The sequence below is a fragment of the Eucyclogobius newberryi genome, unplaced genomic scaffold (assembly GCF_026437365.1).
Source record: "Eucyclogobius newberryi isolate DKJ021-1_F unplaced genomic scaffold, fEucNew1.0.hap1 SCAF_4, whole genome shotgun sequence".
NCBI lineage: Eukaryota > Metazoa > Chordata > Actinopteri > Gobiiformes > Gobiidae > Eucyclogobius > Eucyclogobius newberryi.
In genome coordinates this window covers 38,672,252-38,686,608 of record NW_027316056.1, presented here as the reverse complement: position 1 = coordinate 38,686,608, position 14,357 = coordinate 38,672,252, and the positions used below count along the sequence as shown (strand labels likewise).

The 14,357-nt window shown below is 43.6% G+C and overlaps 1 protein-coding gene across 1 annotated transcript in view; it reads left to right on the top strand.

Annotated features, from left to right (window-relative positions):
- LOC140378213 (proto-oncogene vav-like) overlaps nucleotides 1-14,357 on the top strand; it is a 61,324-nt gene that overhangs the window by 12,017 nt on the left and 34,950 nt on the right. Inside the window, exons 4-15 of the mRNA XM_072463936.1 lie at nucleotides 1,289-1,347; nucleotides 1,422-1,487; nucleotides 2,096-2,204; nucleotides 2,802-2,891; nucleotides 4,847-4,915; nucleotides 4,990-5,093; nucleotides 6,609-6,708; nucleotides 6,900-6,995; nucleotides 7,874-7,942; nucleotides 9,005-9,091; nucleotides 9,169-9,254; nucleotides 9,533-9,668. Of these exons, the coding sequence (XP_072320037.1) occupies nucleotides 1,289-1,347; nucleotides 1,422-1,487; nucleotides 2,096-2,204; nucleotides 2,802-2,891; nucleotides 4,847-4,915; nucleotides 4,990-5,093; nucleotides 6,609-6,708; nucleotides 6,900-6,995; nucleotides 7,874-7,942; nucleotides 9,005-9,091; nucleotides 9,169-9,254; nucleotides 9,533-9,668 (1,071 nt within the window). The remainder of the gene's footprint in view (nucleotides 1-1,288; nucleotides 1,348-1,421; nucleotides 1,488-2,095; nucleotides 2,205-2,801; nucleotides 2,892-4,846; nucleotides 4,916-4,989; nucleotides 5,094-6,608; nucleotides 6,709-6,899; nucleotides 6,996-7,873; nucleotides 7,943-9,004; nucleotides 9,092-9,168; nucleotides 9,255-9,532; nucleotides 9,669-14,357) is intronic.

Genomic DNA, 14,357 nt, shown 5'->3' with positions numbered 1-14,357 from the left:
CTGCTGGCGACACGTTCCTATAAAAACTCGAGCACTTTTAAGGACGGGACGATCTCATTTGTCGATCTTTGTTCCGACAGACGTTGAGCCACAGAATCGCCTTCCGTTTGATCTAATCAAGATGGCGTGGAGGGGGCGGAGCCAGTCACAACAGTGTTAAACGTTGAAAATACTTTTTACTTATGTCTGCAGTTTATTAGATTCATTCGCTCTGTAGTTTCATGGTAAAAAACAGAAAGCGGAAGTGGAAATGCTGAAGTGAAAGTCCCCATGCAGCCGGGTCACGTGACCGGATGTGACCGGGTCACATGACCCGGTGTGACCGGGTCGCCCCAACGCGGGAACTCCTGCACGAGCCGTGACGGTAACGGGCCGGACGGCGGGAACGTCCTCCGCCCACACGAGCACGAGCATCAATGTGTTTTAAACGACAAGCGAAACTGTAATAAAAGAGGAAATATGACACAACAGCAACTGTAACGAGCGTTTGGCCTCGTTAGGTCCAATCACAATCCAGAGTTCTGTCTGTCCAGTTTATCCTCTGGAACATAAATAACATATTATAAATAACGTATTATAACATATTATAAATAACATATTATAACATATTATAACATATTATAACATATTATAATTAACATATTATAAATAACATATTATAACATATTATAATTAACATATTATAAATAACATATTATAACATATTATAAATAACATATTATAAATATCATATTATAATTAACATATTATAAAAAACATATTATAAATAACATCTATAAATAACATATTATAAATAACATGTATAAATAACATATAAATTGACAATATCATTAAAAAGGCTACAGAACCATGAATCGATGAATCGTGGCTAAAACTAAAATTTGCTGCTCATATTCTGATGATCAAAAAGCTGAAAATAATAACAAAAAACTTCTGATTTTCATGGATAAAACACTTACTTTTCATAAACAGTTTGTATCTTCAGCTTTGTTTTGCAGAAGTCTCATTGTACAACAGAAATACAAAGTATTATTCAATATTTAATCATCGTGATCTCTGGTCAGTGTCAGGGTCAGTTCATTGTTATTGATTAGTTTATTAGTATTAGTATTAGTTAACGAACATTCATGAATATTGTGTGTCTTATTCCATAAGTGGACTAATTGAAAAAAAAGATCACCTGACCTCCAGACCACCTGACCTCCTGACCCTGACCTCCTGACCCTGACCTCCTGACCCTGACCTCCTGACCCTGACCTCCTGACCATGACCATGTCTGTGCCTGCAGGTCTTGGACACCTTGTCGCTCTTGTCACGTTCATTTATCGCCGCACAAAGAGGAATCCAGTAAGTGACGTCCAGATGCACGTTTGCTCTTTAAGTGACCGAACGTTTGAACTGGACGTGTGTTTTCCCCTCAGGCCTTTTCCTTTGGGAGGCTGCGCCGCCGACGATGACGTCTACACCGGGCTGTCTGACCAGATCGAGTGAGTGTCCAGTGTAAATGCTGTATCTCTGTCCGTCTGGGGGCCACTTTAGGCCTGATGTGGACTGGATTTGGTCCGGTTCCAGTCCAGGTTTAGTTCCGGGTGAAAGCAACAGTTACAACTCAGATAAAGCGTCTCGTACATGCTTAGGACCAGCACAATGACCTCGGTTTTTTCAGGGTTAAGAAGCAGGTAGTTAAGTGTCCTCCAGGTTTTTATCTCCTTCACACAAGCACTAAGTCTGTCTACTTGATCGCTCTGATCAGGTTCATTGATAAATACAGCTGAGGAAGTTAATGCCATGTGACCTGATCATGTGACCTAACGGCAGCATATAAAGAGTAAACAGAACTGGACCCAGTACTGACCCCTGAGGCACACCGTAAGTTACTTTAGAACAAGGGGAGGAGCTCTGGTTTACATGAACAAACTGATTGGTTTTGTGTTGTGATTGCGTGTGCGTTGCGTGTGTTGTGATTTTGTGTGTTGTAATTTGGTTGCGTGTGCGTTATGTGTGCGTTACGTGTGCGTTACGTGTGCGTTGCGTGTGCGTTGCGTGTGCGTTGCGTGTGCGTTGCATGTGTTGTAATTGCGTTGCGTGTCGGCAGTGACACGGTGGAGGAGGATGACGACTTGTACGACTGTGTGGAGGACGAGGAGACCGAGGGGGACGAGATCTACGAGGACCTGATGAGGACCGAGGAACCTCCTGAAACTGTGAGCGAACTCAAGCACCAAGCGTTCTGTTTTAAAGGAGCACTCAGTAACATTTAGGCTCTACCACCCACCATGTTGTGGCTTTGCCTAGAATTTACCACAGTGCGGCTTTAACTTATTTGTTGCATTTGTTCAATTACAGGTGTTTAATGAGGCATTCTGTTCTTTTCTCTCTAAAAACAAACTTTTCTCATATAAATAAAACATTCTCATGAAACAATAAACTTTTCTCATAAAAAAACAGAAACTTTTTCCATCAAAACAACTTTTTCTCCTAAAAATTAAACTTTTCTCATGAAAAACTAACTTTTCTCATCAAAAGAAACTTTTCTTGTTAAAACTAAACTTTTCTCATAAAAAACAGAAACGTTTCTCTTGAAAACAGAAGCTTATTTTATTCGCTGCTGAAGGCGGCGCATCATTCATTGTAAAAGCACCTTTTTGAGACCAAGATGAGACCATTTTGTTCCCAACAAAGCAAATACAGAATGAACATGAATAATGATGTTATTACAAGTACAGATTATATTTATGGCTTTAATCATTTCATCTTTAAATGTCACGTCCTTTCATCTCTTTGTCTTCACGCTGTTGCAGAGGACGGTTGTGGACAAGCGTGAGTGCTGTCTGAAGGAGATCCGACAAACGGAGGAGAAATACTCTGAAACACTGCAGTCCATACTACAGGTCAGAAGGCTCCTCCTCTTTTATGCCATGCGTCATGGTTACTGGTGTTTGGTTTCAGTGCTACTGTTTTGACATTAAATAGCTCCGGGACAATACTTTATACTCCAACCTAGAGCTCAAGATGGTAGTACTTTGACCTGACCTGCATCTGACCGTCTGTGGGTGTGTTTGACCTGTGGGTGTGTCTGACCTGTGGGTCCTTCTGGCTGTGGGTGTGGCTGACCTGTGGGTGTGTCTGACCTGTGGGTGTGTCTGACCTGTGGGTGTGTCTGACCTGTGGGTCCTTCTGGCTGTGGGTGGTGTAGGTGGCGTGGGTGATGTAGGTGGCGTGTGTGGGGCGGGGGCCGCGGTGGTTGCGTGACCACCCAGACCACCCAGACCCCCCAGAAGCCCACCCAGACCCCCCCAGACCACCCAGACCCCCCAGAAGCCCACCCAGACCCCCCCAGACCACCCAGACCCCCCCAGAAGCCCACCCAGACCACCCAGACCCCCCAGAAGCCCACCCAGACCCCCCCAGACCACCCAGACCCCCCAGAAGCCCACCCAGACCCCCCCAGACCACCCAGACCCCCCCAGAAGCCCACCCAGACCACCCAGACCCCCCAGAAGCCCACCCAGACCACCCAGACCCCCAGACCCCCCAGAAGCCCACCCAGACCCCCCCCAGACCACCCAGACCCCCCCAGAAGCCCACCCAGACCCCCCAGACTCCCCAGACCCCCCTGTTGTGCCTCTGCCTATAAACAAATAAGTTGACCCATGTCCTTTAGAGCCTTGAAGGTGGAAATGTGCTATATTAATACTGTAATAAAAATGTATTAGTTTATATTACATATTGAGATAAATGTTCAACAAAAATTACAGTTTGTTCTGGCAAAAACTGAGTTCCGAGGCGAAAAGGGCGGAGCCTCCTGCTGTACACTGCAAAAACTGAACATTCCCTGAGACAAGATCAGTCTGAGAAGTAACAATAAAACATATAAAATATGAACACATGAATAATAAACGTGATAACATAGCAACAAATGAATCTTTAGAACAAACAAAATATAAAATGAGAATAAATACACAAAGAAATATACTTGAATATGATTATATTATTATATAATTTCCCCTACAATTGTAAAGATGGCAAACATGTCAAGTACAGCACCTCCTTTATTAAAGAACTGTTTAAAACCCAAATAAATAACATAAATATATACAAAAATATAGTCTTTTTAAAGCGTTCTAAACTGTAAAACATGGTAATTCCTCATCAAAACATGCTTTAGTTTGTCATGGAATCAGACAATACACCAATGCTATTCCTTAACACATCGAGAACACAATTCAACTTAGAATATGAAACGACACAGAAATATCAGACATTTGTATGGCAAGCTTGGGAGAAAACGCGGGGACTGATCACGTAGGCTGTTGTAAGCAGCCTGCGTGATCCTCCTGTGTCTCACCCCGTTTTTTCTCATGCTGGTTGGTTTTATTAGATATTCTGGAATAGGCGGGTCACATTTCTCATTGGTCAGCTTCACATCAAGGCACTTGTTTTACAGCTGGTATTTTTCCTAGAGATCAAGCATTACCCAAACTCCTCTGGGCTGTCACACCCCCCCTGGGGCAACATTCTTTACGACACCTTCACAAACAAACGCTGTCACACACCCGTTTTTCTCTGAGACTAATGATGCAGATAATGTATCACTATTATGCAGATAAAATACATCAGAGAAATATAATCATATATTCACATTTTATCACATAGTTACACATGTAAATTATGCAAAACAGGGAGATCTTATTCTTGCCTTTTGAATAAACAAAGATTCCAGATGTCAAGGTTCTCGCACTTGGATCAGTTGCTAATTCCTTCTTACACTAAATCCACTTTTGGAAAGAAAAGAAGTTAAAAAAGCTACAAAAACAAAGAGCTCATCTCCTTTGTTCTCCCGCAGCACTTTATGAAGCCCCTGGTGCGGTTCCTCCAGCCGCAGGATATGGAGAGCATCTTCATCAACATCGAGGTAGGATACTCGTGTACAAGTACACAACTCTCTGTGTATGTGCAGTACTTCTTCACTTTGTATCTGGTGCGTAGGAGTTGGCCGACACCCATCGGACCCTGCTGGAGCAAATCCAAACCTCCATCTTAGAGTTCGGAGCCAAGACCCTGCACCAAGTGTTTCTGAACAACAAAGAGAGGTGAGAGCACTGTAGTCTGATCACTGTAGTCCGATCACTGTAGTCCGATCACTGTAGTCCGATCACTGTAGTCCGATAACTGTAGTCCGATCACCGTAGTCTGATCACCGTAGTCTGATCACCGTAGTCTGATCACTGTAGCCTGATCACTGTAGCCCGATCACTGTAGTCCGATCACTGTAGTCCGAGGACTGTAGTCCGAGCACTGTAGTCCGATCACTGTAGTCCGATCACTGTAGTCTGATCACTGTAGTTTGATCACTGTAGTCTGAGCACTGCAGTCTGATAACTGTAGTCTGATAACTGAAGTCTGATAACTGAAGTCTGATAACTGTAGTTTGATCACTGTAGTCTGATCACTGTAGTCTGAGCACTGTAGTCTGAGCACTGTAGTCTGAGCACTGTAGTCTGATAACTGTAGTCTGATCACTGTAGTCTGATCACTGTAGTCTGATCACTGTAGTCTGATCACTGTAGTCTGAGCACTGTAGTCTGAGCACTGTAGTCTGATCACTGTAGTCTGAGCACTGTAGTCTGAGCACTGTAGTCTGAGCACTGTAGTCTGATAACTGTAGTCTGATCACTGTAGTCTGATCACTGTAGTCTGATCACTGTCGTCTAATAACTATAGTCTGAGCACTGTAGTCTGATCACTGTAGCCTGATCACTGTAGTCTGATCACTGTAGTCTGAGCACTGTAGTCTGATCACTGTAGCCTGATCACTATAGTCTGATCACTGTAGTCTGAGCACTGTAGTCTGATCACTGTAGCCTGATCACTATAGTCTGATCACTGTAGTCTGATCACTGTAGTCTAATAACTGTAGTCTGAGCACTGTAGTCTGATCACTGTAGTCTAATAACTGTAGTCTGATCACTGTAGTCCGATCACCGTAGTCCGATCACTGTAGTCCGATCACTGTAGTCCGATCACTGTAGTCTGATCACTGTAGTCTGATCACTGTAGCCTGATCACTGTAGTCTGATCACTGTAGTCTAATAACTGTAGTCTGAGCACTGTAGTCTGACCACTGTAGCCTGATCACTGTAGTCTGATCACTGTAGTCTGATCACTGTAGCCTGATCACTGTAGCCTGATCACTGTAGTCTGATCACTGTAGTCTGATCACTGTAGTCTGATCACTCTAGTCTAATAACTGTAGTCTGAGCACTGTAGTCTGATCACTGTAGTCCGATCACTGTAGTCTGATCACTGTAATCTGAGACTCACATCATGACTGATAATATGATATTTCCCGGTCATAATCATAATCAACATGCGGTGGTCAGGCCACGCTGTGATTGGTCAGAGCGGCTCAAACTGACCAGATGAATTCTCAAGAGTTTGTGAAATAAATATCCTGAGAATTCATCTGGCGTTAAAAACATGAAATGAGACCGTGACATAAAATCTCTTGACAACAAAGGCTGTTTCTGATACACTTGACTTGTGTGCGACTTGTGTGCGACTCGCTAACAAACGTGACCTTTGACCCATGACCTTTGACCTGTCAGACTCCTGCTGTACGGACGCTACTGCAGCCAAGTGGAAGCCGCCACCAAACACGTGGACATGCTTTCGACCACGAGAGAGGACATCCGGATGAAGCTGGAGGTGACACACGCACCACACACGCCCTGCACGCTCACGCCAGGGGCAGCCCCGTTATGAGGGCTGCACCTGGATGAATTCTCAAGAGTTTGTGAGATACACATCCTGAGAATTCATCTGGTCTGGCCCATTATGGGGACTGAACCGCTGACCTTCTGGATACCTGCTAAACGACTTGAACTGTGCTTCTTCAGGAATGTTCCAAACGAGCCAACAGCGGGCGCTTCTCCCTCCGAGACCTCCTCATGGTGCCAATGCAGAGGGTCCTCAAGTACCACCTGCTCCTACAGGTTTGTTTACCTCAAGTACCACCTGCTCCTACAGGTTTGTTTACCTCAAGTACCACCTGCTCCTACAGGTTTGTTTACACGCCAAAGGGCGCGGCCCATGAACCCGACCAGCTGATAAATGTGCTCTATGTTGTATATATTAAATTACTGGTGGTTTTATGCAGAAAAATGCATGTGCAATGACATCTCCATGGAGACAGAAAATATACATAAGCCACGTTTAGACCGGCCCTGGCCCCCAGACGCTTCCCTCTATAGAGCTTTGGAACACTTCTGTTAGAGGTGGGTCCAGTGGCAGCGCTGACATCACCCAAATATAACGCGCCTTTTCTTAATAAAAAAAGTCTAAACTGTAAACTACTTTATAACTGTGAGGCCGAGCTCAGCGATTCACAAAAACACGTTTAGTAGTTCTGGGTTTATGGCGCTGACACGTGGCTAAAGCTACAGGAAACACAAACACAGCATTTCAACCTCTTTAAAAAAACATCTTGTGATGCTTTGGGTTTGCTTAGTGTCAGTCACATCGTGCACTGAGCGTCGATAAACAGGAAACAGCGGATGCTAACGTGTGCTAGCTTGGTTTTGCTCAGTTTCTCTGTTCAACATGTAAGTTAGCATCAGTGGAAATACAGCCGTTTTTCACACGATCAAGTCAGCGTTTGGTTATTTTCTGTTGATCTTCTGTCGTCTTATCCAATCATCTCGCTCGCTTCCGGAGCCAGAGCTGCCAATCGGATTTCTCAAACTTAAAGATCATGTTCTGGCTTGTTTCTGCTCCAAATGTGGCTCTGGTGCACCTTTTCAAATGACGTTTAAACAGACTGGTTTATTTTGACAGCTTCAAACCCTGTGTACTTCCTGTGTGTGGTTTACAGGAGCTCATGAAGCATACCAACAACGCCGCAGACAAGGACAACCTGCGCACGGCCCTGGACGCCATGCGAGTGAGAAGCTAGCTTACAGTAAACACACGTGAAAGAAAGTGTTACCGGCGCCCCCATGTGGCCAACCTCAGTCAGTGCATGTTAAAGGGGACGTATCGTGCTGACAATGACGTAGATCATTATTATCCATTTTGTTCAGTTTAAACTAAATATTCATCTAAAACATAAATGACATAAAAGAAGCAGGTGCATTGACTTCCTGTACACAACTGCAGAACTGATAAGCCCCGCCTCTTCATAGGAAAAGCCCCGCCTCTTCATAGTGACATTTCTCTGCAACGAGCCGCAGATTGTCATTTACATGGTTTTATTGTTAAAAAATAAGACATTTTTGAACCCTACGTGTATGACCTGGGTTAATACAGGGAAGTGGGCGGGGATAGGGGGTAGGGGGTAACACGTTTTTTCTGATCGCTCAAGTTTGGGATGCAGAACACAGGATTACTCAAACATGTACGAAACTCGAGGGCTATAGCTAAATACATTTTAAATACATTATAAACCAAATATAGGTTGAAATGTGACAACTGAAAATTTACAAAATAATGAAAAACAAAGTGTATTATTATTGAAAATCAGAAAATCGACATTTTGATTCTATAACGCAGCTTTCTTTGTTATAAAATGTATTTCTTTACGTGTTTTAGAGTCTGTTTAGTCCTGAATACAATTACAATGATCAAAAAATATCACATTAAATCAAAGTGGAACATAATGCAATTTCAAAGGAAAAACTGGCCGCAGAAAATCGTAAAATGTTGGGAAAATCCATATGATTTTGGCAAAAGAAACCTGAGATACACGTGAGTGACATCACGAGTGACATCAGAACAGTTAAAAATATTCACAAATGCATTTGACATGATTTGTTTACCTGCCTGAGGGATTACACCGACATTACATACTTAACCTAATTTTCTGCTTACAGCGGTATTTGTTACACTAAAATACAATTTGAAGGTTAATTATCGGAAATGTGACGTGTTCTGCACCGTGTTGCCTCCAGTCGCCTCGATTCCAGAGCTCTGAACATTCTGACGACATTTCTCTGTCTCATCCCAGGACCTGGCTCAGTGTGTGAACGAAGTGAAGAGGGACAACGAGATCATCAAACAGATCACCTCCTTCCAGTTGTCCATAGAAAACCTGGTGAGACACGACGGGACAAACACTTGGCTAACCAGGCTAACCGGGCTAACAGCGCTAACCTCGTGCTTTACCTCCAGACCGAGTCCTTGGCCCTGTACGGCCGGCCCAAGATCGACGGAGAGCTGAAGATCTGCAGCTCAGAGAAGAAGTCCAAGCAAGACAGGTGAATATTGTCTGTGTCGGCCGAGCGAGATCGTATCTGAGCCAAATGTCATGAACTGTCATCTTTGAGGTCAGATTGTCTCAAAAAAGTGAATACGTTCAGGAATATCTCGTAAAGCCCTTGAATAAAGACACCCATCTCTAAACCAGGTCCAAACCAGCTCTAAACCAGGTCCAAACTTAGATACTTGGTACTTAGATACTTACAGATGTGTTTTGAGCAGGTAGTGTTTGTCGAGACTTTTGACAAAATGACTTTTTTGACTCGTTTCCTGTCAGGTACGCGTTCCTGTTTGATAAGGCCATGTTTGTCTGTAAAAAGAAGAGCGGTGAGACGTTTGAGCTCAAGGAGACCATCGACCTACAGCAGTACGAGATCCGAGACGAGTCCACAGGAGAGAAGGACAAGAAGAAGGTATGAGTCCACAGGAGAGAAGGACAAGAAGGTACGAGTCCACAGGATAGAAGGACAACAAGAAGGTACCAGTCCACAGAAGAGAAGGACAACAAGAAGGTATGAGTCCACAGGAGAGAAGGGAAAAAAGGTATGAGTCCACAGGAGAGAAGGACAAGAAGGTACGAGTCCACAGGAGAGAAGGACAAGAAGATACGAGTCCACAGGAGAGAAGGACAAGAAGGTACGAATCCACAGGATAGAAGGACAAGAAGGTGTGAGTCCACAGGAGAGAAGGACAACAAGGTATGAGTCCACAGGAGAGAAGGACAACAAGGTATGAGTCCACAGGATAGAAGGACAAGAAGGTACGAGTCCACAGGAGAGAAGGACAACAAGGCAAGGCAAGTTTATTTGTAGAGCACATTTCATACACAAGGCAATTCAAAGTGCTTCACACAGCAGGAAAAATGCATTCAAATCACAAAGAAATTACAGAAACAGAAATACAATAAAATTAACTAAATTAAAAATTATCAATCCAACTGATTGTCTAAACTAATAAAATCACAAACAAAAGAGAAGAGTGCAAAGAAAAAATCCTTTCAGTCATATGCGCAGCTAAACAAAACTGTTTTTAGCTTAGATTTGAACATTGTCAGAGTAGAAGCCTGTCTCACATCTTCAGGAAGACTGTTCCAGATTTTAGCTGCATAAAACTGAAACGCAGATTCCCCATGTTTTGTCCTGACTCTGGGCACCAGCAGGAGGCCGGTCCCTGAGGTCCTCAGAGTCCGAGATGGTTCATATGGCACTAACATATCCAAGATGTACTTTGGTGCTAGGCCATGGAGAGACTTGTACACAAGCAGAGCTGCTTTAAAGTATATTCTCTGAGCCACAGGGGGCAGTGCAGAGACCTGAGAACAGGACTAATGTGATCATACTTTATGGTTCTAGTCAGGACCCGAGCAGCAGCGTTCTGGATGTACTGCAGCTGTTTTACAGCTCGTTTGGAGAGACCAGTGAGCAGGTCGTTACAGTAGTCTAATCTACTGGAGACAAACGCATGGATAAGTCTCTCTAAATCTCGTTTGGACACTATATTTTTGATTTTGGTAATGTTTTTTAGATGGTAAAAAGCTGCTGATGTTATTGATTTGACGTGGCTATTAAAGTTCAAGTCTGAGTCCATTATTACCCCCAGATTTCTAATTTGGTTTGTAGGTTTTAGAGCGAGACTCTGGAGGTGACCGCTAACACTTTCTCTTTGCTTCTGTGGAACAAAAACGATTATTTCAGTCTTGTCTGAGTTCAGCTGGAGAAAGTTGTTTTGCATCCACAAACTGATCTGTTGGATGCAGTGACAGAGTGAATCTACTGGTCCATAGTCACCTGCCGATAGTGAAACATAGATCTGAGTGTCGTCTGCATAATTGTGATAGGACACATTTTCACTGCGTATCAACTGACCTAACGCCAGCATGTAGAGGTTGAACAGAAGTGGACCCAGGACTGACCCTTGGGGCACTCCACAGGTCAGGGTCATGTGGTCTGAGACACAGCTTCCAATTTCAACAAAGTACTTCCTGTCTTCCAGATAGGACCTTAACCAGTTTAGGGCAGTGCCAGTGATGCCCACCCAGTCCTCTAGTCTCTGTAAGAGGACCCCATGATCGACAGTGTCAAAAGCAGCACTCAGATCTAACAGAATTAAGACTGAGGCTTTGCCCGTGTCAGTGTTCAGGCGGATGTCATTTGTCACCTTGACAAGAGCAGTCTCAGTGCTGTGATGAGGTCTAAAACCTGACTGAAAAACATCAAATGAGTTGTTTATTAAGAGGAAATCTGTGAGCTGTTGGTAAACAACCTTTTCAAGGACTTTGCCCCAAAATGGTAGATTAGAGATGGGCCGGTCATGACTCAGTACTGCTGCATCAAGACTGCTCTTCTTTAGGAGAGGCTTTATGACCGCAGTTTTCAAAGACATTGGGAATGTTCCAGATTGAAGCGACATGTTAACTATGTGAGTGAATGGTACTAACAAACTGTTCAGCACAGACTTTAGAAATCTGGTGGGTAACACATCGAGGCAGCATGTAGATGAACTCAGACTGGTGATGATCTCATGGACAGTTTTGTCAGTTACTGGTGCAAAGTGAGTTAGCACCAAAGTGTCTTGGTGGTTTTAGGGTAATTTTTTGCATTGTGGGATTTATAGCATTTTTAATGCCCTGAACTTTGTCATTAAAGAATAATGCAAACTCATTACACTTGGATGTGGAAATGAGTTCTAACGGCAGCTGAGCTGGAGGGTTTGTTAATCTGTTTACTGTGGCAAACAGGACACGCGAGTTGTTACTGCAGCTTCCAATTATTTCAGAAAAATATCTTTCCCTAGTTCTACATAAGATTAGGTTGTACATGTTCAGCTTTTCTTTGTAAATCTCTTTTTGAACCTGGAGCTTTGACTTGCGCCATTTCCGTTCGGCCCTGCGGCACTCCCTTTTCTGTGCCCTGACCGAATCATCATTTCTCCACGGCGCCTTCTGCTTATTTTTAACCATTTTAGCCTTTATAGGGGCGATGGTGTCCAGAACATTCAAAACACTAGATGTAACAGAGTTCAACAAATCATTTACATTAGAACATGAGACATTTTCAAAGTTTATCATTTCCATAAACAGTGCACCTGTGCCATCACTTATGTGTCTCCTCTGAACAACTGCAGGACCAACCGGAGGTTTGGGAGAAACAGACAGGTCAAAGAAGACACAGAAATGATCAGACAGAGCAACATCGATCACATTAACATTTGAAATATTTACCCCCTTTGTAATTATGAGATCTAAAGGGACCCTCTGCTGTGGGCGGGGCGCCTCTGCTGTGGGTGGGGCCTCTCACATGCTGAGTAAGACTGAAGGTTTCAAGGACAGCATTAAGCTCTTTAGCGTTTCTGTCACAAATATTATCAACATGCACATTGAAATCACCTGTAATGACCAAACCATCAAAGTCTGTGCATACGACTGAATATAATCAACATCAATAAAACTTTGGCAGTGCTGGGGAGGCTTGTATAAAACAATGAAGAGAATGGATGGAGACCGTTTTAGCTCCATTTTAAAGGATACATACTCAAATGATGAAAACACCCCAAAAGAAAACCTGCGGGTAATTATTTCATCTCTAAAGACAGCACAGACTCCACCCCCTTTTTTGTTTTCTCGTGTTTCAGATTCAAACTTAAAGTTGGGTGGAGCAGATTCTATCAAGCCATGTTTCAGTTAAAAACATAAAATCAAGATTATAAGAAGAAATAAAATTATTAATTCAGAGAGATTTGTTACATAAGGATCTGACATTTAGCACAGCAAGTTTCAGACTAGTTTCAGTGGGACTGGGCTTTATCTTTTCACAGGGAATATGAATCACATTTCTCAGATTGGGCCTGACTCGCATTTTGTTTTCCCATCTGTGTGATGATGTGACTACAGAAATAGCACTAGGGGGGGCTCTTTTTACATAGGGCATTTTACATGGTTTGATTTTTAATGTGACAATAAGTCCCGGCAACGCTGAGACCCAGTGCATCCTAGCTATGGGAGATACCAGGTGAAAGGCGAGGTTGGATGGGTGGTGGGGCTTTTGTAGCCAAGGAGAGTTTGGGACCAGGTGAGAGGCGAGGGGGGATGGGTGGTGGGGCTTTTGTTGGTGTAGTCGGCTTGTGCAGGGAAGAGTTGATAAGTATTGACATAGCCCTTGCTATATTGGGCATGAGTGGAGCTATCTTAATGCCTGATTTGATCAGACTTTCAAAATGGCTGGGAAGGCCCATGGGTGAGAGTGGAGATGAGAAGGAGAATGATGAATCTTTAGTGGGAGTAGATGTTGCATCTACTATGAATCCTTTGGTGGAGGCTGAGGTTGTGGTGCTTTTGATGTTGAAACATTGGCTCGGTCTCTGGCTGATGGAGCAGGAATTCTTCTCTCATTCCTCTCTTCTCTAACTATCTGCTCAGGACCCTGTCCAGGCCCAGTCCAATGCCTCAGAGCGTGGAGCAGGTTCTCTGTCAGCACCCTCACTCCACCTCTGCATAGGTGGGGGCCATTTCTCTTAAACAGGTCCTCTCGTTTCCAGAATAGATAGAAGTTCTCAATGTAGTGTAGTCCTCTCGGGGAACACTCTTTGGAAAGCCATGTGTTCAGCTGAAGAAGCCGGCTAAACTTGTTTATCCTCCTGTCGATGTTTGGAAGAGGTCCACTTATGAATGTTTTGATTTCCATTTTATCAAGTGCGTCGAATAACTTCAAGAAGTCTTTTTTCAAAACTTCAGTCTGTTCCCGCCGCATGTCCACTGCACCCACGTGCACAATCAGCTGTTTAGCTCCTCAATGCTTAGCCATAATATTTGGAAGGAGTGACGTTATCTCAGAAACAGTGGCGCTTGGAAAAGAATGTGTGTTTATCTTTTCATGCGTCACGTGACTTATCGCGCCGTCCCCAACCAAAACAATCTGCGTGACCTTGGCTCCTGGCACAGATCCTCCTCGCTGTATTTTGGCCACGTCATCTTTCCTTTTTCATTTAATTCCATCTCTGAAAGTGGTAAAAATCTGTTTGTGAGCTGTATTTTAGGTGACTTCACGTTATCTTTGTATCGTTTAGGCTTTGCTCCAAGTTTGTTCCAAGAAACAGCCTGGTCTTTC